At 48.6% G+C, this 27,001-nt stretch overlaps 1 protein-coding gene across 1 annotated transcript in view; it reads left to right on the top strand.

Moving 5' to 3' along the window:
* LOC119439925 (putative phospholipase B-like 2) overlaps positions 1-27,001 on the top strand; it is a 158,259-nt gene that overhangs the window by 121,312 nt on the left and 9,946 nt on the right. Inside the window, exon 2 of the mRNA XM_037704892.2 lies at positions 26,397-26,643. Within this exon, the coding sequence (XP_037560820.2) occupies positions 26,397-26,643 (247 nt within the window). The remainder of the gene's footprint in view (positions 1-26,396; positions 26,644-27,001) is intronic.

Below are 27,001 nucleotides of genomic sequence, written 5' to 3'. Positions count from 1 at the left end.
GGACATCTTCTCAAAGGCATAGCCGAGGACGTTTATAATTATTTAATCGGAAAGGAGAGTCTCGCTTCGGTCGCCGACCTCATCAAGCATTGCCGCACATTTGAGGCCTTGAAGCTGCGCCGTATCACGCCAAAGTTCGGCAGGTTAGCGAATGTCACAACGGTGGCAAGCGTTGACGATAACGACAACTGCAATTTTCAATTTGACCTTGCAGCAACTATAAGGCAAATTGTCCGCGAAGAACTTGAACGACACACCACAGGGGCGGATGTCGAACAGCTTCGTTGCGCTTGCATCCAACCTCAAGAGCATGCTTCTGCTGTGTCGGCATTGTCTGCCATGCCAGGCGTTGCAGACTGTCGAGTCGATCAGCTGCGACAGCATCGACGTTCCTCTCCCGACGACATGACGCACGATCAGCGCACTCGTCGAGCTACCACCACGAGTCGGCATTCGGCAGATCGCGTTTATTATTCGCAACGTCCCAGGGTTGACCCCGAGGCTTACAACGTAGGTCGCGCATCGCCTGTGTGTTACAGCTGTGGCGCCTCAGGACACATTGCTCGTTTTTGTCGCCGGCGCCGACAGACAACAACATATGGCCCACCACCAGCTTGGCCTAATTTTGAACAAGTCACTTATGACGACCGCTGGCCGACAGACCCTGATACTGCAAACACCACAGGCACGCCACCCCGGAATACCTTCCGTCAATATAAAAGACGGAGTGGCTCGCCAGCTTCAGACCGCAGCCTGACGCCCCCAACCAGTCGCCAACGCCGTTCACCGTCACCACGTCGACGTGCTACGTCGCCACCGCCGTCGGGAAACTAGCCGGCGCGGCCGATGGAGGTAAGGTCGCCGGACAGTCTGCTACCTTGTGCTACTGGTGATACTGGTGCTACCGTTTCCGTCATGAGTGTGACTTTCAAAGAGAGGCTGGGTCGGAAAGTTATGTTCCCGTGAAGGGGCGGATCCAGGTTTTTTCTGAGGGAGGGGTCAGCTTCTGTCAATGATGATGATGATGATGACAGTAGCCTTTCTTATTTACCGAAATTTACCGTTTTTCCTCACGATAAACCGGCGTTTTATACGGCTAAAGCAACACCTGTAGCCCTCCGTGGTGGCTCAGTTAGCTCAGGCGTTGAGCCCGAGATAGCGGGATCAAATACCGGCCGCGGCGGCCGCATTTCGATGGAGGCGAAATGCAAAAACGCCCGTGTTCTTGCGTTGTAGTGCAGGTTAAAGAACTCCTGGTGGTCAAAATTAATCTGGAGCCTTCCACTATGGTGTGCCTCATAATCAGAACTGGTTTTGGCACGTAAAACCCCAGAAAGAGGAAGAAGACCTGTAGCGAAGCCAGGTATCGGTTTCTCCGAGCTTATAGGAAAAGGACGTTACCCAATACAGCCATGTGCTTGGCGGCTGCGCCTGATAATACAGGGTGTTAAAAACTAAGCTTTATGGTTTTCTTAAAGTTAGGCACTGAGAGGCACGCGAAGACCACCTGTGCAAATAAGTTATGTGGCTAGGGGGGCACAAAGTGAGATGATAATTATCGCTGTGAGCAGCCCAGTTAACTAAAATTGAAGAATTATTTTTTCTTGACTGCAGTAAGTGGGTATGTTTGTATTGAAAACTTAGAGACAGTCAAGTTTCTACACAGTATCAGTCGGAAGAATTATTCTAGCGTGTCCGTGCTCCGAGATATCAGACTCCAAATTTCAATTGTCGTACTGCGCAGAATAATCGAGAATAAAGACGCGACAATTCTCATGAATTCCCGTGAATGATCATGAAGCTCAGTGACCACTTCTGTGGTGGGATGGCGGTGCCATCTTCTCTCCTGAGTCGTGTTGGTGTGTTGACTAGAGGAACGTTGTTGAATACGGGCGTAACGCTCTGCTCCAACGCAGCAACCACTACGCTGGTTGTTTACGATATGTGAATCACCGCGTATGAAGACTCACGACGCCACCTACAAGAATAACGATGTGGCGTAGTAGGCGAGAGCGCGAGCCAGCGTCTTCATGTTTTGTTTCCCACGCGACGTCATCCTTTTACACAAGGCGCGCATCTGCTCCCGTTTCTCTAACCACGAGATGCCATCCTAGGCCCGCGCGCTGGCGTGGGCCGCTGACGTCACGCTCCCCCAATTCGCAGCCGCGGCTCGAGGCTTCGCCCCGCTCCGCGAGAACGCCCACTCAGATAAACGGATCCGGCGGGCTTGAGCCTCCTATGCTTAATGTACGACAATAGAACTGCGAAGTTACAATGAAAAACTTGTAGCGTACGAATGGTACTGTGCTCGTACTGGATATTGTCAACGTGCAACTGTGATCACAATGAGAGCTACAGTTAAAGAAAGTTGCCTATGCGTAGTTCTTAGTTTAGCTGTTAGTTGTTATTATTTATATATGAACACTTCAGCAAGAGATCTCTTTCATTAAGCAGGTTGGTCGCGGAACCGATGACAGCCAATGAGGCAACCGTTGACACCCCAAGGGGAAACTAAGTTAATCAGGCGCGAAGGCGCTCGAGCGGACCTCGGCGTGTTTGGCAAAAGGGACGTCCCCTCGTTCATTCGACGCCACCGACGGGACAAGTAAGGCACAGCAGGCGCCAGGAGGTCCAAGGTGTTCATGATAAAAAATAACTACGGCAACTTCGCGACGCCACACTCCTACGGAATACAACTAAGCTTGTGAGCGAGCTAGCTTTACTTCTACATGGCTCATACCACTGGTACTCGCTAAAAATACTTTTGAAGAATGCTGGTGGCCATATTTTTTGCGACAGGGCCATCCCCCTGTCAGCGAGGGGGCGATGCAGAAATTTGAGGGGGGGGGGGGGGGGGTCATGACATCCGGACATCCCCCCTGGATCCGCGCCTGCCCGTGGAATGATGGTGTGACGTTTCGTGGTGTCAGTGGAGAATGCCTTATTCCCCTTGGTATTTGTGTTGCAAGTGTTTTATTCGGAGGGGAATATCTTAAAACAGAATTTCTCGTGCTACCGCGGTGCACTCATGATGTGATTCCCGGGATTGACTTTCTTCATGATTGTGGTGCTTCCGTTAACTGTGGCACAGGCGAAATTACCTTGAATAGCGCGCTTCTCGCCACCCTTGCCGGCACATCTTTACCCGAGAAAAACTATTGTGTTGTTTCGAACGATTTGCTGCTACCGCCTTGGTCGCTGTCACGTGTCCCTGTCAATGTCGCTGCTGCCGACCTTTCATCGTTTGACGCGCAAGTCCAGCCACTTACGTCGAGCTGCGCAAAGAAAGATGTACTTGTGCCACGCTCTGTCGTGAGAGTAGTGAATGGCGCCTCAAATTTGTGGGCTTTCAATTGTTCTTGCGTCCCTGCTGTTCTCCCGCGTGATATGAAGCTCGCTGAATTTGACTAGATTACGTACAGCTCCATTACAGTTCTAAGCGAGGAGGAGCAGTCTCATACTAGCGATCCCCACCGAAGCACTTCTGAAGAGCAGATCCTACGGATGATCAACAAGGCGCTTCCCTCGCACAAGTTTTGTGGGCACATCTTTCGGTGTTCTATTTCACACAAGGCGACAAGCAGGCTTCACTCCCGCGTTCTCGTGCTCGCCACAGAATTGACACCTGATCTGCGCACCCCATTCGGCAAAATCCTTACCGCGTTTCTTCAACAGAGAGGACAGTTATCGCTGAACAGGTGAGAAACATGCTACAGAAAAGTGTTCTTCAAGAGTCCTCTAGTCCGTGGACAGCACCAGTAATCTTAGTAAAGAAGAAGGATGGATCGTGGCGGTTCTGCGTTGATTACAAGAAACTGAACGCGGTCACCAAAAAGGACGTGTATCCGCTTCCTAGAATTGATGATGTCATTGATTGTTTACATTCCTCTGCCTACATTTCATCACTGGATTTGCGATCGGGGTATTGGCAGATACCCATGCACCCAGACGATAAGGAGAAAAGGACTTTCGTGACACCAGACGGTCTTTATGAATTTAACGTTACGCCGTTCGGCCTTTGCAACGCGCCAGCAACATTCGAACGATTTATGGACACTATCCTCCGAGGACTTAAATGGGAAATTTGCTTGTGCTACCTCGATGAAGTGGTGATTTTTGGCAGCACTTTGAGTGAGCATAACAGTCGTCTCAGTCTTGTTCTGGATTGTGTCGAAAAAGCCGGCTTGATCCTGGATTCCAAGAAATGTCGTTTCGGGGAAACTGAGACGTTAGTACTTGGGCATCTGGTCGGCAAAAACGGCGTGAGGCCAGATCCACGGAAAATTGAGGCTGTCAGCTCCTTAGAAGCACCGAAGTCAGTGCGGGAGTTTTTTTGTTTACTTTTTACACTTCACCTACATCGCCATACGGCATTGCGTAGGGGAGGTACATATGGATAGTAACATAACGCAAATAGCAATCGATATGATAATTATGACAAATACAACGATACACAAGATATTTTTAAGAAAAAAAAAACACTCGAATAACAGTGAATTACACAATTTATAAACAGTGACACAACCATACATTAAACACCCAAACGCTTCGGGACAACAAACCACTCCCTTTGGCAGTGGTATTGTGGGCGTTGTTACAGGGAAGAAAAAAAGATTTCATTATCAGTTTCATTAACGATATCATCCGGGAGTCGGTTTCATTCCTGTATTGTTTTTACAAAGAAGGTATTGCCAAAAGAGTGGGTTTTGTAGGAGTATTCTAATATTTTCTGTGAATTATCTCGTCGATTTGATACGTGCGTTGGTGCGAAGAGATAATCAAGAGGGTTAATTGAATTTCTATTCTAATAAATGCTATGAAGAAATTTAAGCCGCAGTTTCTGCCTCCTCACCATTAGTGGCTCCCATCCCAGGGTTTGTTTTATTTCTGTAATACTGGCAAAAGAATTATAGTTGTTGCTAACAAATCTGGCTGCTTGATTTTGAATTTTTTTCAGTCTGTCGATCAAGTATTGCTGATGGGGGTCCCAGATTACACAGGCATAATCAAGAATAGATCTTACATACAGGAGATAGAGGGTTTGTTTCACGGTCTGTGAGGCTTGCCTAAAATTTCTGCGTATAAAGTATAGCATTCTACCTGCCTTTGTCACGGTCATATCTGTGTGCTTAATCCACTTAAAATTGTCGGAAAAATAGACGCCCAAATATTTATAATGAGATTCATTGCTAATAATTGAATTATTGATTTCGTACGTTATATCTACTTTACGAATCCTGTTGGTGAACGATACGCAGCAACATTTCCGGACGTTTAGACTCATTTTCCAATTTTGACACCACGTTGATATTCTGCACAAATCATTTTGCAAAATTTCAGCATCCTTACGCGATTTAATTTCCCTAAACACTACACAATCATCTGCGAATAACTTAATGGGAGAGGTAACACCATCAACTATGCTAATAATGTAAATCAGGAACAGCAAAGGTCCTAGTACGCTCCCTTGTGGTACACCGGACGTAACGTTTACTGCAGATGATTTTGAGCCGTTAATTACTACGCTTTGCTGACGACCGTTTAAGTAGCCGTTTATCCAAATAATAACTTTAGGGTTTATGTTTGCAGAAAGCTTTGCAAATTCTAACAGATTGTGTGGGACGGTGTCGAAAGCTTTACGGAAATCAAGGAACACTGCATCTACCTGAGCGTTACTGTCTAAGGATTGTGCAATGTAATGTTGAAGTTAGACTAGCTGGGTTATACATGAGCGCTCATTTCTGAAACCATGCTGATACGGCGTGAAGAAGTTGATTGACTCCAAGTATTTAACTGTTTCACTGTATATGATGTGTTCAAATAACTTGCAACAAATTGCTGTTAGCGAGATGGGCCTGTAATTTTCGACGAGCTTTTTGTCACCTGATTTATGAACCGGGACTACGTTAGCAATTTTCCAGTCATGGGGAACAACTCCAGTATTAAGTGTAGTTTCATATATAACGCATAAGTACTGTGCGATGATGCTGTGACATTTTTTAAGAATAAATGGCGAGTTGAGGAGTTTCTTGGGCCTGTGTTCATATTTTCGTCGCTTCGTCCCAAGATTCGCCGACGTGGTGTGCCCCCTAACATGTCTTCTCCAAAAAGCCGTCACTTTTAACTGGACTTCGGCTTGCGACGACGCGTTCCGCCAGCTAAAATTTCTACTAACGTCAGGGCCCATATTGCGTCACTTCGATGCGTCCTCACCTACGGAAATGCACGCTGATGCCAGTGGCATCGCCATCGGTGCTGTACTAGTGCAACGTCATCAAGAAGCTGAACACGTTGTGGCTTATGCTAGTCGCTCTTTGACTAAGGCGGAACTCAATTACACTGTCACCGAGCAAGAATGCTTGGCAGCTGTTTTCGCTGTCCACAAATTTCGGCCCTATATCTACGGACGCCCGTTCACTATCGTTACCGACCACCACGCCTAATGCTGGTTGGTGAATCTCCGTGACCCGAGTGGACGACTGGCACGTTGGGCTCTTCGAATGCAGGAGTACGACTTCGTTATTTCCTACAAGTCTGGGCGTCGCCACGCACATGCGGACTGTCTCTCCCGTCTTCCTCTGACGACGACGACCGAGTGTGACGAAGACTATTTTGATGACTGTTTTGCTCTCATTTCTTCTACATTCCCAGACTCGATGACTTTCAAAGCAGAGCAGGAAAATTATATTAGTTTGGAACCTATATTTGTAGTGGCATCGCGTCCGGGAGCCACCGGTCGATTTTGTGTCCATGATGGCCTGCTTTACAAGACTAATTATTCGGCTAAAGGCGCACGCTTCCTTCTGGTGGTGCCGCAGAGTCTGCGAGCGGACATACTGAGAGCCATACACGACGATGCGACTTCTGGCCACCTAGGATTCATCAGAACTTTGAACCGGACACAGGAGCGTTTTTACTGGCCCAGAATGCGGGACACAGTCAAGCACTATGTCGCCAGTTGCGAACAATGTCAACGCTACAAGCGCCCTACGACCGCTCCGCCAGGTCTTCTCCAACCTCTGCCGCCGCCTCGCCTGCCATTTGAACAAGTGGGTATTGATCTTCTGGGCCCATTTCCCCGATCATCTAACGACAACCGATGGGTGATCGTATGTGTCGACCATCTGACCCGTTACGCGGAAACGGCGGCCGTACCATCTTCAACAGCTGCGTCCGTTGCAACGTTTTTGCTTCGCTTCATTATTCTTCAGCATGGTGCCCCCCGTGTAATCATTAGCGATCGCGGTCGTCAATACGTTGCGGACGCCGTAGAAGAACTGCTTCGTCTCTGCAGTTCGCAGTTCCGCCATTCAACGCCTTATTACCCTCAGACAAATGGGCTTGTAGAACGTACGAATAGAACTCTAACCAACATGCTGGCCATGTACGTATCTTCCGATCACAGAGACTTGGATGACGTACTCCTCTTCATCACCTATGCTTATAATACTGCAAAGCATGAGACGACCGATTACAGTCCTTTTTATCTCCTTTACGCACGTTCACCGCTAAGCTGCATTGACACTATACTACCGTTTGACTTTCACAGCGAGTACTCTGTTGCCAAGACGCTTTGTCTTGCCGAAGAAGCCCGGCGTATTGCTCGTCTTCGTACTGTGGCATCGCAACACCGATCGAAAGAGCGATATGACAGCCGACACCAGTCTGTCTCGTACGCTAAAGGAGACTTTGTGTGGTTGTGTACCCCGCTACGTAAACGTGGCTTATGCGAAAAGTTTTTACCCCAGTACACGGGCCCATTCGTCGTTGTAGATCGCTTGAGTGACTTGACGTACGTGGTGGCACGCTTGACGTCAGCTGGTCGTCGGTCTAGCCGGACCCAGTTAGTACATGTTTCTCGTCTTAAGCGGTTTCACCCCACGCTTTCCGAGTGATTTGGACTTGCCCAGCGGGCTTCGTCTGGCAACTGGGGATTGCTACGGCATGAGCCGGGCAAGGAGAAGAGGAGAAAGACGTTAGCTGGCGCAGCCTCTGGACGCCATCTTCACTTCACCATCAAACTCCTCCTTTAAATAAAGCCGGTTCAACATTAACCGTAACAATATATATATATATATATATATATATATATATAGCGAAGAAGAGAGACGCTAGTGGATCGAGCGCTCTCGCTCAGCAACGGCTCTCGTGCTTGGAAGCTGTGACTGCCCTGCCTGTCGACGTTGCACTTCTCCGAGCTCTGCCAAATAAACACCTTTCGAATGTGAATAAATAAATAAATAAATAAATAAATAAATATATATATATATATATATATATTACATGTACATCTCCAGAATATATATTTGTGTTCCGAGACAAGAATCGCAAATTCGATGCGCAAATATAAAATGACGAGAATCTTTCTAGAGCTGTTTAGTACAGAACGTATATGTATATATATATACAGGGTGTTTCAGCGAACACTTTCAAAATTTATTTAAGGTTGCCTGTCGCAGATAGCCCAATTCTAGTTGTTGAGCCGGTCTTCTCGAAGCGGCGGACATTACTTGCGCAAAAAATTGAAATGCATAATCGACTAATTAATAAAAATTCACTAATTAAGTTTTTAACTAATTACCTGATGGCCCATATTGTAATCTACAAATTGTAGCCGTGTAGTTCGCAAGGCGGATCCAATTGGAACGAATTCCCGGGATGACACCGCTTTCGAGATATTAATTGACGAAGTTTGCGAAGAAATGCATTGGCGTTCTAGTTAAGTTCTTAACAAAACGTCGCTTTATGCATTGAAGCACAAAATTAACTGGAACCCCAATGCATTTCTCCGCAAAGTTCGGGAATTAATATCCCGAAACTGGTGTCATCCCGAGAATTCGTTCCAAGTGGATCCGTCTTGCGAACTCCACGCCTACAATTTGTAGATTACAATATTGGCCATCAGGTAATTAGTTAAAAACTTAATTAGTGAATTTTTATTAATTAGTCGATTATGCATTTCAATTTTTTGCACAAGTAATGTCCGTCGCTTGGAGTAGACCGGCTCATTAACTAGAATTGGGCTATCTGCCACAGGTAAACTTTAAGAATTTTTGAAAGTGTTCGCTGAAACACCCTGTATATATATATATATATATATATATATATATATATATATATATATATATATAGCGGAATGAGAAGTCTGAAGAGCAAGTCGTGGCTGATGCAAGTCGTGCTCTTTCTCCTGCTGAGCGCAACTACACAATTACAGAACAGGAATGCCTCGCCCTCGTGTGGTCAATATAAAAATTTCGACCCCATCTCTACGGCCGCCATTTCACAGTTGTGACCGACCATCATGCTCTCTGTTGGTTGTCGTCCCTGAAAAACTTGTCTGGACGCCTTGGCCGTTGGGTACTGTGCTTGCAGGAATGTGACTTCACTGTCACGTATGGGTCCGGCAAACAACTTCAAGATGCCGACGCTTTGTCACTCTGCCCGATGTCTCCAAACGCCCATGCTTCACCTTCAGTCTGCACGTCACCATCTAGCCACACGTCTCAGCACACATCCAGTATCCCGGGACTGGCGGTTGCCTCAGTTGACTTTCTTCCGTCTACTGACCTCGTCTCACTCCAACGTACTGACCCATACTGCCGAACGCTGTTCGACCGACTTACTGGCTTGGCACGACCCCCCAGCAGTCGCTTAAGACGAGAACTTTCACGTTTGGAGTTTCAAGGTGGAGCGTTATTTCAATTAATCTACCATTCTTCCAGTAACCGGTGGGTACCAGTCATACCTCGTTCACTTCGACTCCAAGTATTAGAAGCATTTCACGACGACGCGACGGCTGGCCAATTGGCCTTTCATAAGACCTACGACCGCATCGAAACGCGTTGTTTCTGGCCGGGTTTTCCATCGCTGTCGCCAAATGCGTTGGCTCCTGCGCGTCATGCTAGCACAAAAAACGCTCGACATCCCTTCCAGCCGGTCCTCTGCAGCCTCTACCAAGCCCGTCCACCCCATTAGAAATTGTGTGCATAGACTTGTACGGACCCCTCCCACGCACGCACGCAGGTCACCGCTGGATCGTTACCGCAGTGGATGATCTAACGCGGTACGCTGAGACAGCTGCTCTTCGCTGTGGTACTGCCTCAGAAGTCGCCGAGTTTTTAGTGCACGGTATCGTTTTGCGCCACGGCGCACTTCGTGTCCTCCTGAGTGACCGTGGCAAGACGTTCCTATCGCATGTCCTTCGTGAAGTCCTCCAGGCCTGTGACACCACCCATAAGACCACATCAGCGTACCATCCGCAAACAAATGGTCTTACAGAGCGTTTTCATCGAACTTTGTCCGACATGATGTCAATGTATGTTCGACCCGATCACACCAACTGGGACACCATCCCAGGCGCGGATCCAGGGGGGATGTCCGGATGTCCTGACCCCCCCCCCCCCCTCAAATTTCTGCATCACCCCCTCGCTGACAGAGGGATGGCCCTGTCGCAAAAAAATATGGCCACCAGCATTCTTCAAAAGTATTTTTAGCGAGTACCAGTGGTATCAGCCATGTAGAAGGAAAGCTAGCTCGCTCACAAGCTTAGTTGTATTCCGTAGGAGTGTGGCGTCGCGAAGTTGCCGTAGTTATTTTTTATCATGAACACCTTGGACCTCCTGGCGCCTGCTGTGCCTTACTTGTCCCGTCGGTGGCGTCGAATGAATGAGGGGACGTCCCTTTTGCCAAACACGCCGAGGTCCGCTCGAGCGCCTTCGCGCCTGATTAACTAATAGTAAATTCCACTGGCGGATCTGGAGCAAGTTTTTTTGCTCCGCGGCCGAGAATTTGAATTCCACTGGCGGATCCAGAGCAAGATCGCATGTTCCACTGGGCGATTTGGGGCAACTTGCTCCGCGACGGAGCGCTCCGCGTTGATCCGTCTTATAGAGCCGGATTTCGCCGGAACTCCAGCGACTAGGCGCCGTCACTTCCGGAACAATCGGGTACGTCGGTTGCTTGCAGCGCTTTTTCAAGCGCTGTCTGGTAACCCTGTGGCGTTGTTTGCAGTTCTGAAATGGCGTCGTTCGACCCTGCCGGATTGCTCGTTGCTTTGAGCGACAGCAGGACTGACCGTAAGAACATCCATCGCGCTGCTGCACGTTGCAATGGCAAGACGCGAAGTGCAGTTGCCGCTGTGCCTAGAACCCCCAACGTGGTCTAATGCGAGATTGGCAACATGGGTAACCGGATGCGTGCGACAACTTCCGCTGCAATCCCTGCCGGAGCGTGTTTATTTTTCACTGGTCGATCGGGATCGGGTCGCTCCGCGGCGGATTTTCTTGCTCCGTCGTGGATTCAGCACACCGCTCCAGATCCGCCAGTGGAATTCACTATTAGTTTCCCCTTGGGGTGTCAGCGGTTGCCTCATTGGCTGTCATCGGTTCCGCGACCAACCTGCTTAATGAAAGAGATCTCTTGCTGAATTGTTCATATAAAATAATAACAACTAACAGCTAAACTAAGAACTACGCATAGGCAACTTTCTTTAACTGTGGCACTCATTGTGATCACAGTTACACGTTGACAATATCCAGTACGAGCACAGTACCGTTCGTACGCTACAAGTTTTTCATTGTAACTTCGCAGTTTTATTGTCGTACATTAAGCATAGGAGGCTCAAGCCCCCCGGATCCGTTTATCTGAGTGGGCGTTCTAGCGGAGCGGGGCGAAGCCTCGAGCCGCGGCTGCGAATTGGGGGAGCGTGACGTCAGCGGTCAACGCCAGCGCGCGGGCCTAGGATGCCGTCTCGTGGTTAGAGAAACGGGAGCAGATGCGCGCCTTGTGTAAAAGGATGACGTCGCGTGGGAAACAAAACATGAAGACGCTGGCTCGCGCTCTCGCCTACTACGCCACATCGTTATTCTTGTAGGTGGCGTCGTGAGTCTTCATACGCGGTGATCCACATATCGTAAACAACCAGCGTAGTGGTTGCTGCGTTGGAGCGGAGCGTTACGCCCGTATTCAACAACGTTCCTCTAGTCAACACACCAACACGACTCAAGAGAGAAGATGGCACCGCCATCCCACCACAGAAGTGGTCACTGAGCTTCATGATCATTCACGGGAATTCATGAGAATTGTCGCGTCTTTATTCTCGATTATTCTGCGCAGTACGACAATTGAAATTTGGAGTCTGATATCTCGGAGCACGGACACGCTAGAATAATTCTTCCGACTGATACTGTGTAGAAACTCAACTTTCTCTAAGTTTTCAATACAAACATGCCTACTTACTGCAGTCAACAAAAAATAATTGTTCAATTTTAGTTAACTGGGCTGCTCACAGCGATAATTATCATCTCACTTTGTGCCCCCCTAGCCACATACCTTATTTGCACAGGTGGTCTTCGCGTGCCTCTCAGTGCCTAACTTTAAGAAAACCATGAAGCTTAGTTTTGAACACCCTGTATTATCAGGCGGAGCCGCCAAGCACATGGCTGTATTGGGTAACGTCCTTTTCCTATAAGCTCGGAGAAACCGATACCTGGCTTCGCTACAGGCCTTCTTCCTCTTTCTGGGGTTTTACGTGCCAAAACCAGTTCTGATTATGAGGCACACCGTAGTGGAAGGCTCCAGATTAATTTTGACCACCTGAGTTCTTTAACCTGCACTACAACGCAAGAGCACGGGCGTTTTTGCATTTCGCCTCCATCGAAATGCGGCCGCCGCGGCCGGTATTTGATCCCGCTATCTCGGGCTCAACGCCTGAGCTAACTGAGCCACCACGGAGGACTACAGGTGTTGCTTTAGCCGTATAAAACGCGGGTTTATCGTGAGGAAAAACGGTAAATTTCGGTAAATAAGAAAGGCTACTATCATCATCATCATTATTGACAGAAGCTGACCCCTCCCTCAGAAAAAACCTGGATCCGCCCGCACCATCCTACCAGCTTTCGTGCACGTTTGCGCATAAAACTGCCGTCCAACGTACAACCAATTACAGTCCCTTTTTCCTTCTTTACGGTCATGTGCCGTCTTTCGTCTTGGACACTACAGTCCTTTCAGCACCTGCTGTTCCATCCGCGTCTCTTCCTGAAAATTTTTCTGCTCGCATCGCCCGCTGCCGTGAAATTACCCCGCACCTCCACCACTTGTGAGACGTCGGCCGATGCGATGCCTTTATTTCCGAGCAGCCGCTCGAGTCAGAGACGAAGAACCGCGCGAGACAAAAGATGATGATGAGTCCTATGTAAAAATGACGACGATGATATGCACAAATAGCGCTCACACAAGATGATGAGTCGTATGTACAGATGACGACGACGATATGCCCAAAATGCGCTCACAATTTATATATTGTTGGAAAACGCCTCGTTCCCACGGTCCACGGCAGCAGCTCCAGTCTCGGCCTGCCGAGCCCAAGAGCGCCCAGCCACAGCTCGAGCGTCTCTCGCACCACTGATGATGATGATGATGTACTCAGCACATGGCTCGTACCCACTTCGTGGGATTGGCCAAGAATTGAGTACCTGAACTTTCAGATATTGCCACGAGACAGTGAAGGGGCTGCTACTGTCGGTCGGACGAAGACGACGGCGACGAAGTGGCCAGAGGCGCGCGACAGCCTTGCATCCGTCGCTGCTGCTTGTCCAAACCTTGTATATAGCCATACTCACTGCCTAAATAAACGTTATCCCCGTAACATCTTTGGTGGAAATGCTGGGTAAACCTGTCAACGTGCCGGCTCCGTCAACCAAGCACGGAACTTCGAAGCGGTCGCCGTCTTGGTCGCTCCGCGATGACCAGTGAAGTGTCGACGGTGCAGCAGCCACCGGCTCCTGTGATTCTTTTGCACCCACAAGACCCGGGAACCTTTTCTGGCACAGATGGCTTGGATGTCGAAGACTGAATCGACATGTACGAACGCGTCAGCAACCGCAACAGGTGGGACCCCACGGTTATGTTAGCCAACGCGATATTCTATCTGAAAGGGACGGCACGCGTGTGGTACCGGACGCATGAAGAAGATCTTACAAGTTGGGACGCTTGCAAGGCGAAGCTGCGTGAGTTGTTCGGCAGATCATTTGACCGACAGCAGGCCGCTAAAAAGGAGTTGGGATCTCGTATCCAGACGACCACTGAATCGTACATTTCGTACATACAGGACGTCCTGGGCCTTTGTCGAAAAGTTGACGCACAAATGGCCGAAGATGACAAGATATCGCATATTTTGAAAGGAATAGCCGACGACGCGTTTAATCTACTGTTGTGTAAGGACTGTACGACGGTCGACGCCATAGTTAAGGAATGCCAGCGCTTTGAACAAGCGAAGAGTCGCCGCATCACCCGCCAGTTCCTTCGGCTACCTAACACTGCCGCCACATCATCATGCGAAGACCCACCGACGCCTGTACCGGCTACAGCGTCAGAAGATGTAACGCGTATTGTCCGCCGCGAACTTGAAGCTCTAGCTCCTACGGCCGTTCTTCCAGACATTCAGTCAGCCAACCTGCCCACCGTGTCACTCATAAAAGCAGTCGTCCGCCAGGAGTTCGCGAACATGGGATTATCATCGGCCGTCTGTTCCATTCGTACATCCGAACGTACCCCTGCAAATGTCACCCAGAACCAGGTCTACCCTTCGCGCTACAGGAAACCCGGCTGACTGGAGGACGGCAGGCGACCGACCCATATGTTTCAACTGCTCTCGCGTTGGACACATTGCCCGTCACTGCCGCAGTAGCTGGTCGTCGCCTTCAAACTGGAGCACTGGATCTTGGCGTCGTCCTGGAGGCAACATTCGACGGTTTTCCCCTCGCTCTGATCCACATGCTTCCGATGCTTCCGATGCCGCCGCTCCACACTCCAGGTTTAGCCGCTCACCGTCCCCACAAGGCCGTCGATCTCGATCGCCGCGACCATACCGGTCATCGTCCCCTGCACGGCCTGGCACCTACGCTCCGGAAAACTAAGCCGTGCAGCTCCCGGAGGTGACGCTGCATCAGTGACCCGATATACAAATCCTCTGTTGACTGTACCTACGCGCCGAAACCTTCTGGACATTCAAGTGGACGACGTCACCGTTACGGCCCTCATAGACACCGGAGCGCAGATTTCAATAATGAGCGCTGCTCTCCGTACTCAGCTCCGCAAAGTGATTACGCCCGCAATTCAGAGCACAGTACGGGTCGCTGATGGCAGCTCGTCTGCCGTTCTTGGTATGTGCACCGCCCGAGTGTGCATTGCTGGCCATCAGACCATTGGTTTGTTTGCCGTGCTTGCGCAGTGTCCACACGACGTGATCCTCGGCCTAGACTTTCTCTCGACGCACTCAGCCCTTATCGACTGCTCCACAGGTGTACTTCAACTGGAGCTCCCTTTCGACGCCCACGTACTATCAGACACTCCAGCCGCTTATGTTCTGTCGAGGTCCTCCACCTGCCACCGCAAGCCTCCACGTACGTCCCATTAAGTCCCTCTCCTCCTGTGTGCGATGGTGAATACGTTGTTTCCTCGATTCTCGACGTGGTCCTGATGCACTCTGTCGTTCTCCCGCACACTGTGGTTACCGTACGCGACAACAAAACCTGCCTGCCGCTTTTGAACTTTGGTCTTTCTACCCACGTGCTACCTGCTGGCATCGCGCTTGCCACCATGTCGTCGTTGCAAGAATGCGCGATTTCTGTGTTAGCCGTCGACGACCCTCGAACTGTTTCCGGCTCTCTCACAGCCACCTCGTCGCTATGTGCCAATTTCGAGAAAATGATATCAGCCGACCTTTCGCATACGCAAGCAGAAGATCTTCGCCGGGTCTTGCTGTCGTATTCCGATATCTTTGATCTCGAAAATCGCTCTTTAGGCCAGACAACAGTTGTTCAGCACTCCATCCACACCGGTGATGCTCAACCGGTTCACCGGCGCCCTTATCGCGTTTCCGCTGCGGAACGCGCCATAATCCAAAAGGAAGTCGATAAAATGCTGGCCACGAACATCATCCAACCGTCCTCGAGTCCTTGGGCCGCTCCTGTTGTGCTGGTCAAGAAAAAGGACAACACTTGGCGATTTTGTGTTGACTATCGACACCTCAACAAGATCACGAAAAAGGACGTCTATCCCTTGCCCCGTATCGACGACGCACTCGACTGTCTTCACGGCGCCCAATATTTCTCATCTATTGACCTTCGCTCAGGTTATTGGCAGATTGCTGTTGACCCACTGGACCGCGAAAAAACCGCATTCGTAACTCCCGATGGCCTCTATCACTTTAAAGTGATGCCTTTCGGCCTTTGCAATGCGCCGGCCACATTCGAGCGCATGATGGATTCGCTTCTTCGTGGCTTGAAATGGTCAACCTGCTTGTGCTACCTTGACGATGTCATTGTTTTTTCGCCAACATTTGACAGCCATCTTCAGCGCCTCTCCACCATTCTCGAGGTATTCCGCAATGCCGGTCTCCAACTCAACGCCTCAAAATGCCGTTTCGGACGCCGTGAAATAACCGTACTTGGCCATCTCGTCAACGCGACAGGTGTCCAGCCCGATCCTGAAAATGTTCGCGCCGTGAAGCATTTTCCTGTACTTTGTTCGGCCAAGGACGTACGCAGTTTTATAGGATTGTGCTCCTATTTCCGACGTTTTATTCGTAATTTCGCCGACATTGCGCGTCCCCTTACTGCGCTCCACAAAAAAGACGTTGCTTTTACATGGGGCTCACCCCAAGCTGCTGCCTTTTCGGCGCTTATAGATGCCCTGACGACTTCCCCTATTTTAGCGCATTTTGACCCGACTGCACCGACGGAACTTCGCACAGATGCCAGCGGCCATGGAATCGGTGCCGTCCTCGCTCAGCGTCAGAGCGGCCACGACTGTGTTATTGCGTACGCTAGCCGCCTCCTGTCCGCACCGGAGAAGAATTACTCCATCACGGAACGAGAGTGTCTTGCTCTTGTCTGGGCTGTCGCCAAATTTCGTCCCTACCTGTTTGGCCGCACCTTTACCGTCGTAACTGATCATCACGCCCTCTGTTGGCTTTCTTCGCTCAAAGACCCTACAGGACGCCTTGGTCGTTGGGCTCTGCGCCTCCAAGAATACTCGTTTTCAGTGGTGCACAAGTCCGGTCAGCTTCATCAAGATGCCGACTGTCTCTCACGGCATCCCGTGGATTCCCCTGACGTCTCCGAGCAAGACACCGACGCCTACGTCTTGTCTATCTCGGACCTCGTTAATATACGGGACGAACAACGCCGCGACTCGGCTTTATGGTCTATCATCGCCAGTCTCAACTCCGCCACACCCGACCCTTCCCTCCACTTGTTCTTCCTTCAGGACGGCACCTTATACCGCCATAATATGCATCCTGAGGGCCCTGAACGCCTCCTTGTCGTGCCTGCCCATCTGCAGTCAGATGTCCTTCGCCAGCTTCACGATGAGCCCACTGCTGGTCACCTTGGTGTCACCCGCACTTATGATCGCGTCAGGCGCCGTTTCTTCTGGCCTGGTCTCTATCGCTCCGTCCAACGATATGTCGCTAGCTGCGACAAATGCCAGCGCCGCAAGAGGCCAGCTATGTTACCTGCCGGTCTGCTTCACCCTATAGACATTCCCGCCGAACCATTCTTTCGTGTTGGGCTCGACCTTCTTGGTCCCTTTCCAACCTCGACATCAGGCAAGCAAGTGGGTCGCCGTAGCGACCGACTACGCGACGCGATACGCCATTACCCGTGCCCTCCCAACCAGTTGCGCTACGGATATCGCCGACTTTCTCCTTCATGACATCATCCTGCATCATGGTGCTCCTCGACAGCTTCTGACCGATCAAGGCCGATACTTTTTGTCTCGCATCATCGATGACATCCTTCGTTCCTGCTCTACTCACCACAAGCTCACAACTGCTTATCACCCCCAAACGAATGGACTCACAGAGCGCCTGAACCGAACTCTGACCGATATGCTTTCAATGTACGTTTCCGCCGATCACCGCGATTGGGACGCTACTTTGCCGTACGTTACTTTCGCCTACAACTCGTCCCGACATGACACTACTGGCTACTCCCCGTTTTATCTCCTGTATGGACGCGAACCTTCTCTGCCTCTCGATACTTCCTGTCAGCTCAACCACCACGTACGTTCGCGACGCCCTAGCGCGCGCCGACACAGCTCGCCAGATCGCACGTGAACGGCTCACAGTGTCTCAGGCTTCCCAGAAAGCCCTGTATGATAGTCGCCACAGAGACGTTTCTTACTCCCCAGGCGCTCTCGTGCTACTGTGGTCTCCGTCCCGCCGCATCGGTCTCTCCGAAAAGCTATTGTCCCGCTACGATGGTCCTTACAGGGTGCTACGTCAAGTCACCGACTGTTACGTATGAGATCGAGCCAGTCACCGCACCAGCGCCGTCTACGCCCCCACCCTCTGCTATCGTGCACGTTGCGAGACTTAAGCCGTACGTAACTGGACCCTCTGGTCCGTCGTAGCAAGCACCGGGTCGGCGCTCTCGCCCCGGGGGGGGGGGGGGGGGTAGTGCCACGAGACAGTGAAGGGGCTGCTACTGTCGGTCGGACGAAGACGACGGCGACGAAGTGGCCAGAGGCGCGCGACAGCCTTGCATCCGTCGCTGCTGCTTGTCCAAACCTTGTATATAGCCATACTCACTCCCTAAATAAACGTTATCCCCGTAACAATATGCATTCTGAAACTACAGTTAATGTGCAATGTACTAATCAGAACAACAGACAATAATTTTCCTGAACTGCATAATTTATAATAATAATGCCATGAATTAAAACTGAAATATCTCTCAGAAAATTGTAAAAGTGAGAATTTAATATTTTATTCGTTTTGTTGATTGAATGAAACCACAAACGGCATCAAATACGTCCCTGTGGCTAAATCCCAATACCGAGGCACCGAAAGTGAGTACTATTTCTGATGTTAAATTTGACCCTAATTTAGCAAGCGGTACTTCAAGAAGTCTTTTTCTTTGTAATTTATACCGACGACATATTAAAAATAGTGTTCTACGGTTTCTATTTCTAGGCAGAATTGGCACAGCGGCGATATCGCCAGACCAGCCCTGTGTAAATATAAATTTAATGGTGGGAAATGGCAACGTAATTTTGTAAGGATGACTTCCGATTGTCTTGATTGACACCAATGAATTTTCCACGGAAATTTTAGGTGCTGAAATTCAGTCCATGATGTTATTGTTTCCATGATATCTCTACGAATTGTATATTTCCGATATCTGATCGCTGTTATTTGTGCCACCACTGGAAGGACCGATAGTATCGGTCCATTCAGGGATGCTCTCGCTAATGAATCGGCCATTTCATTTAAATGTAATCCGCAGTGTCCTGGTACCCATAATAATTTTATAAGATTCAGCTGGGGAGGAACTGATGTTAGAAACGTCTTTAGAGCCGGTGAACTTGTTGAAGCTGTAAGCGCAGTACAGACAGAAATGTAATCTGTTATAATTACCGCGCTGGATTCATTTAAAGGGAGTTTCCGCAAAGCTAGAATCATTGCTAAGAGCTCAGCTTCAAATACGGGAGTAAAATCTGGTAGTCTGAAGGAGAATGACCAGCCAAGCGAAAGCGATAAAATGCCTACGCCCGCCTTTTCGTCAATCACGGAAGCGTCAGTGGCTATTATGTTAATTGTGTGTACGTGTGCAAGTTAATCTTGAAACATATTATTTTATAACCGGACTGAATGAAACTTAGGGTTCTGTGGGAAAATTTCATCTAATTCAATCTTTAAATTCTGATTTGAATCATATGATGGAATAACGTCTCAAATTTTTACATTCAAACTGTCTAATTGCTTTTGTACAAAATAATCTGTGGGGTGGGAAAACGTGGCCAATGAGCAAGAAAGAAGGAGTTTGGATCGTTTATAAATACATATTCAGATCGTCTAATTGGAGAACTGTAAAATTTTAGAAATGTTTGTATCGTTAAGATGCGGAATCTGCAGGGCAATGTTGGTAGGCGCGCTTCCTGATAAAGAACATTGTTTGCTACAAACCTAGGGAGTCCCAGGCACAGGCGCAAAGCTTCACGCTCCAATAGAACCAGAGGCTTAGTTTTATAAGCAGGGCTTCCCGAGAACAATACACAGCCGAATTCCAATATTGGACGCATGTACATTTTGTATATCATTAAGAGGCTTGCCTACGTAGCCCGTATTTTCGGTTGCTCAGCCTGCGTAGTAAACCTAAAGCGCGCTGAGCCTTAGATGCCACGTTTTCTATATGTGGACTCCAGTTGAGTTTTCCGTCATAAATGATACCTAAATATTTAAGAGACTCAACCTGCGGAATGTTTTCTTGATTGTAAATTATAGATATAGTAACCGGATGCATAAGTGGGAACACCAATATTGCGCTTTTACTTACGTTTAATGACATGCAAATTGATTGAAGCCATACCTCAAGCATACTCAAGTATCTCTGCAATTTTTGGTATAAAGAATATATGTCGTTGTCGGCGGCGAAGAATGCAATACCGTCTGCATAAACATAAACTTAAAAATATTGGAGATAGGACTGCTCCTTGGGGGACACCACGAGTCTGTTTGAATTTAGACGAAGAGCCGCCATCCTTAAAGCAATAAAATTCTCTTGATCTCAAAAATTCTGCCAACCACGCAATAATATATTTTGGGACATTATGATTCCGTAGTACATTCAGTAAAACTGTATGTTCTACGGAGTCATATGCTTTAGCTATGTCTAATGTCACTAAAGCAGCATATTGTCTTCTTTTTCTAGCGAGCTGTATGCGGCTCTCTAAATCAGCATGGGAACACCATATAGAGCAGTCAGCTCTGAAGCCTATTTGATTTGGATTTAATATTAAATTATCCGACATCCAGACAGTAATTATGTAATGTAGAACCCTCTCTATAAGTTTGATCATATTAGAAGTAAGAGAGATAGGTCTGATATTTTCTATGGTGTAACCTAATCCTTGTTTTTTAGGTATCGGGATTACTTTAGCTAGTTTCCAATCGTATGGTATCCAGGCGTTGTTTAGAGAATAGTTTATAATGCTTAGGGGATCAGAAGGAGATAGTTTGAATAAAATTTTTATCATATGCGCTGTAATTCCATCAGGACCTGGAGCTGACACGGGTAAGTTTCGAATTACTTGAGCTGATTCAGGCAAAGTAACTTCATTAAAGTCTGACGTTAGGGCTGGTTTTTGCAAGTTATGTGACATAGATGACATGAATCTACGCTCAAGGCCTTTCGCAATCTGTTCTAGGGATTTTGTAATTTCATCAGATGATAGAGTTACATAATCAATATTAATTGGTGGTGGCAGAATTTTGCGATTTCGCTTATATCTAAACAACACTTTTTTGTTTTTGGGATTTGAAAGGAAGTCAAACTGTTTCCTATCATAATCTTCTTTTGATTGAACGACTGTGCGTTTAAATACAGCGGCGTAAAAATTGTAAATCAGCCCAATTTTTGGGGAACTGGTTATAAAGTAGTTGCTTCCAAGCTGCTTTTCTTCGTCTGTAGTCTCGTGTACAGTCTAGATTCCACTAAGGACTATGAGAGGCTCCCTTGGCAGACTCAATAATAAATTCAGCTTCTTTGTGTGATCGTTTGATTACAGCACAAATTTTCATAGGCTTGGATTCTTCGAGCTCTTTAGAATGGTGGGCCAAAGGTGCTTTTAAATCATTTTTAAATTTATTGTAGTTTACGAATACATGGATCTGCGAGCATGGGTATTAACGGGCAAGCAATTTCAAATATTATTGGACAGTGATCACTGTTGGTGGCACAGTCCAAGGCTGCCCAAGATGAACTAGTGAGAGATGAACTTATGAAACTTAAATCTAAGGCTGAGCGCGACCGATTACAAACAAATGTAGGAGTTCTAGTGTTGATACAAATCATATTATTATCTGTTGACCAATTCCACAAGCGTTTGCCACATTGATCTGTTCGAAAACCCCAACACGTGTGATGGGAGTTGAAATCTCCCACAAGGATTTTATCCTTGCACCATGACGTGAGCGATCCAAAGATCGAGTGTGTTGCACACCCGCAGGAAAGTATACATTTACTTAAGAGAACGGTAGGCAGCCCGGTAAGGTTACATCTAAGGCAAAAATTTTACTTTCAGGGGACATATGTTTATATGAAATCTTCACCTTAAGACTAACTCTATTACTAATGAAGAATGCTAAGCCTCCGCCTTTCGACGGACGGTTCAATCGGAAAGATCGGAAGTTATTTATATGAAAAGATTGATGTGTTGAAAGCCATGTTTATTGTAGTGCAATAATATCCGGGGAGAGTTTCGATGCCAAATACAATAAATCTGTTACGAAAGAGCTAATGGATTGGCAATTCCAATGAAGAATTTTGAGGAATCGTATGGTTGCGAAAGGATTGACTCAGTAACTGCCTTGCTTAAAATGCTGTCTTTTAAGAAATCGTTCTTTGTAAGGTTGTCTTTCAGGTATTTTTTTGGTCTTTGAGTGAATAAGTGTAGTGGCTGTTTTTGACAAAGGGGATCTAGAACGTTTTAGCGATCAGGGGTCCATGTCCACTTCATCTGAGCTTTGTGCCTCCTCATTGATGCTTTCACTGTGATTTTTGTTAGCATCAACAGATGGACCAGCAATTTGATCGTCTTTGGACGTGAGTTTAGGAGCTACCTTTTCATTTCATGGTCGTGAACACTCAGTAGTTTGCGAAGTTATACTGATAGGTGCTGTTGTGCCGAATATCTGCGCCATCTGGGTACTTAATATTTGTGACAAGGACTCACAAAGGTTTCCAGCTAGGCGCTCCATGGCCTTCTCCATTGCCCTTTCGACAGCATCGGCAATTGAAATTGAAAGACGCGCTTCCGTGGACATTGTATGACGGACTGTGACAGCTGCGTATCCTTGTGTTCTAGCCTGCATTTAAGCTATGGCTTCTTGACGAGAACAACGTCTTCGCTCAACGATTTCTAGAATCTGTAGTTCTCGTGCCCTTGCCGAGCAATTCAAATAATCAGCAGAGTGGCCTTCACTGCAGAGGCAGCACTTTTCCTCTTTGTTGGTGCATTCGCTGGAATTGTGTTCCTCACCACAAACTCGGCATCTAGGAGCAGACCTACATCATTTCATTGTGTGTCCGTAGCGCCAGCGCTTTACACATTGGAGAGGACGAGGAGATAAAGGTTCCACTCGATAGATTAGGGGCCATGCCTTGATTTCTGTTGGTCTATCTGTCCCTGCAAGTGTTACAATGGCCGATTCAGTAGGAATTTTGTTCTTGTCTACCAGACGTCCACAACGATAAATTGAAATAGCACCTGCTGGTGAAGACAACTCTAATATTTCTGTTGGTGACATGTTGACATCAACGCCACCCACAAGCCCTTTCACACACGCCAAGTGAGGTGGGATGAATGCCCTTACCGGATTGGAGGCAAACTTGGAACACTTCAGAAGGTCTTGTACACAGGGCTGGTCTGGAGAAAACCAAAGAAAACCTCCTCTGCCGAACTGGCGGACCTCTGTGATATTCAGGAAATGGGCTGTCGCCGATCGCAGTTCCGCCTGAATCGCTTTCGGGTTCTTCATCCGTATGATGCCATCATTGGTTGGGACGATAGCCACGGGAACTGATCTGACGCCGTTACGCAGAAACAAGTCCACAGGTAAATCCTGCGAGGGAATAGAGGTGGACCAGGGGAAAGCCCCGGGCCCTGGTGACGAAAATGGCATCTCTCTGGTCTGATTAGCCAAAAAGCACTTTTTAAACAACAAATACTCTACAAAAACAGTTAACAAGCAAAAAAGAGTCAGCAACTACTCAATCTTTCGCCGAAACCCCCAGAGCCGAACACGCAGCACGAACGCCGGGCGTCCGCGGGCCATGCTTCTCCTTCTCCAAACTGTATCTGTAGAAGAGCACCACTGCTCGCGCGTCCGTCCTCTTCTTTTCCACAGTTGGCGCCTATCCACTATTCACGTCATTCCCACACTTCCCCTCCCTCTGCGAGGGCGTTGACGGCACTGGCGGGCAACACGGCGTTCGAACCAGACGGCACGGACAACGAGAGATGCCGAATCGCCATGGGCGACGACGCTACGCGCTCGCTGAGCACGGCCACGATCACAACGAAAGACAAACAACAACGAAAGACACCCACACACACACACACACACACCGCTGCTACGCGTTGCAAAATCACTTGCTCACTCCGCCGCGCCGCCACAGCAAGCGCACCGCAAGGCACAAAACGAGGAGAAGCGACGAGTCGGCGGCGGCGGGTGGTGTAGTTGGTCGTCGGCACAACGGGTGCTAGCATTCGCTAGCGCCATTCCTTCTTCCATGGTCAGCGTTTTTCCCCGCAGCTGCGCTGCGTGGGCATTGACGGCACTGGCCCAAGGTGGCTGGCAGCGACGGCATGACACTCCTTCCGGCGGGCGAACCTTGGAGACTAATAATGCACCGAGAGGATCGGCGGAGACGTCAATTAAGGCAGAGTCACCGCGGTCTTCCAGGGACGCGCATGCCTTAAACCAGACTGGCTTCCATACGGGCTCGTCGCGAAGATTGAGCAGACCAGGTGGTGCAGCTTCGGAGTTGCGGTCTTGCAGGAACCAAAAGCCCTAAACCATGTTGAGGTCTTGTAGGAACCGAAAGGCAATAAACTGTCCCCTGGCGCACACCTGGTCTTGTTTTCTTCGCCGACCTTGTTCTTACGAGTGCACACGGTCGAGGTAGCCGGAAGGAGCCGCTGTGCGCTCAATGCCTTGCCACCAGAGACCACACCGCACCGCAGCAGAGAACCACGCACCGAGGGACGGAGCCGCTCTTGAGGTGCACATGGTGTTGGCGCGATCGCGCGCATGATGTGACCTGCGCTGGCGATGCCATTCAGGAACGGTGGCGCCGGGAGCTGCAGCAGCGCGTAGAAGACCACGCCACCACCAGGACCCCCGCCCGGCTCGATGATTGCGAGGGAGGAGGAACCGGTGGAATCGCACGTCATCGAACGCCAGAGGTGCAGCTCGCACCGCGGAAATGGTCACGCGCCATGGCCGGGTTGGAGTCGCTACTAGCCGTGGAACGGGTACCTTCAGCCTTCCCCACGACCATGGTCCATCCCGGCACGCAGCCGGGGCCCCACGTTACGGGGGCCCATGTGGGAAAACGCCTCGGACTCACGGTCCACGGCAGCTGCTCCAGTCTCGGCCGGCCGCACCCAAGGGCGCCCAGCCGCAGCTCGCGCGTCTCTCGCACCACTGCTTGCACGTCCTATCATAAGAAGCCAACAAACAATGACACCAAGAACTGCATAGGGAATATTTACCCTATGCTTTCCTTGGTGTCTTTACAGTGTTCTAATAGCCTACTAGTACACTGCAGTGTCATTGTTGGGTTGTTGTTGGCTCTTTTGTTAAACGGGATGAAGAAGATTGACTAAACCAGAAAGTACAAGCTGCACAGTGATTTTGAGATTATAATTGCGCGCTGAGTGCCAGATATTCGGTAATGAGGCGTTACGACAAGGCCAACTTAACGGCGGATTGGATAGTCCTTGGAGTGCTGGTTGGGAAGTTGCAAAGCAAGTTCTTAAAGTGCGCCGCAATCAGTTGATCCATTAGCGCAGAGCTCCTGCGAAGTGTCGTAGACATCCACATATTTAGTTATCAAGCTTAAAGCAGAAGTGATAATTACGCCCGAAGTCATAGCAGAAAAAAATTCTTGCTACACTTGAGTTTGAATCTAGATGAAGGTTGTGTAAATCAGTCAACTTCTTGCTTTCTTTTATTGAAATCAAAATAAGAGAAAGAGATGTAGGTACCTAATTAAGATGGCGGCGGCTACTCTTTTCCATGAGTTTTCATTGGAATGGTTGTTAACTTTTGCGAGACCGTTTTGTTGTCGCTGACGATGAAACATGCTCGTGAAGTAAACTTGAAGTGCCACCAGTCGATGTTGAAGTGCCACTGGGTGAATATAGCGGAGAAGCACAGTATAGTATTTTTATCGGCTTTATCTACTAAGTATAGAAAAGGAATTTTATAATTTTGAACTGATAATAACGTTGCCCTTTGTGCATCAATATAGTATAATGATTTGTGCGAAATAATAAAATTATTAAACGCCTGACGTAAAGGCAGTGCAAAGCGACAGAGGGCATGAACAAAATAGGATAGTGGTTAATAGAAACAACTACTCACACATGCGCAGCCCACGTAAAGAACAAGAAACAGCGCATGCGTCTGTGCTTTCTTTGACCGCATTCTTGTTTTGTTCGCGCCTTTTCATGCTTGATTGCGCTGCTATTTCTTGTTACCATCATCATTATGCCTTTGAACGTGTCATTTGAGGAGAGAGTCAGTAAGCATGTTGTTTCAGGAATGTAGTACATATAGTGCTCACGCAATAGTTGTAGCTAGATTGTCGACTGATTTTTCTCAGGTGGGCCTACCTGGAGGTGGAGTCGAGTCCGAACGTCCCGGATGAAGTCCAGGCTTACGCTGCCGGTGCCCTGGAAGCGTACCTGACGAGCAGTCTCATGGAGGCTCAGTGGAAGAATATGTTCGCCCACTATTGCGACAACCAGACCGAGTTCTGCTCTAAGCTGTACGATTTCCTCCAGAAGAACCTCGAGTACTCGAGCCGGAACGAGAAGCGCCTGAGAGCCGTAGACCCCTACTGGAATATGGTAGGCGCTTCGTAGCATTTTAAGAAAGAACGAACGCCTGTAATATAAAATAAAGGGACAGTAAGACATATTACGTGTGAAATGCTAGGCGTATTGCAAAAATCAGCAAAACAATCAAGCGACTTCCGACTGTATTACTAGGAGTGAAAAGGCAACTAATACCGCCACAGTGAATTTATGGGTCTTCCAATACATTTGCACGAATACTTTTATTCTCGTGATGGCAAGTGCGTGAATGCTGTTGAGGCTATCACTGTCGCTGGAATTGTGTTGTGCCAGCCTTGCACGAACCTTCGAGAGACTGGTTTTAGGCACCTACTGAAAGACGTCCCAAGTAAACTGTAAAGTAAGCCTTAGA

This window comes from Dermacentor silvarum, chromosome 2, assembly GCF_013339745.2.
Source record: "Dermacentor silvarum isolate Dsil-2018 chromosome 2, BIME_Dsil_1.4, whole genome shotgun sequence".
Classification (NCBI taxonomy): domain Eukaryota; kingdom Metazoa; phylum Arthropoda; class Arachnida; order Ixodida; family Ixodidae; genus Dermacentor; species Dermacentor silvarum.
This window is presented reverse-complemented; position numbering and strand designations above follow the sequence as displayed.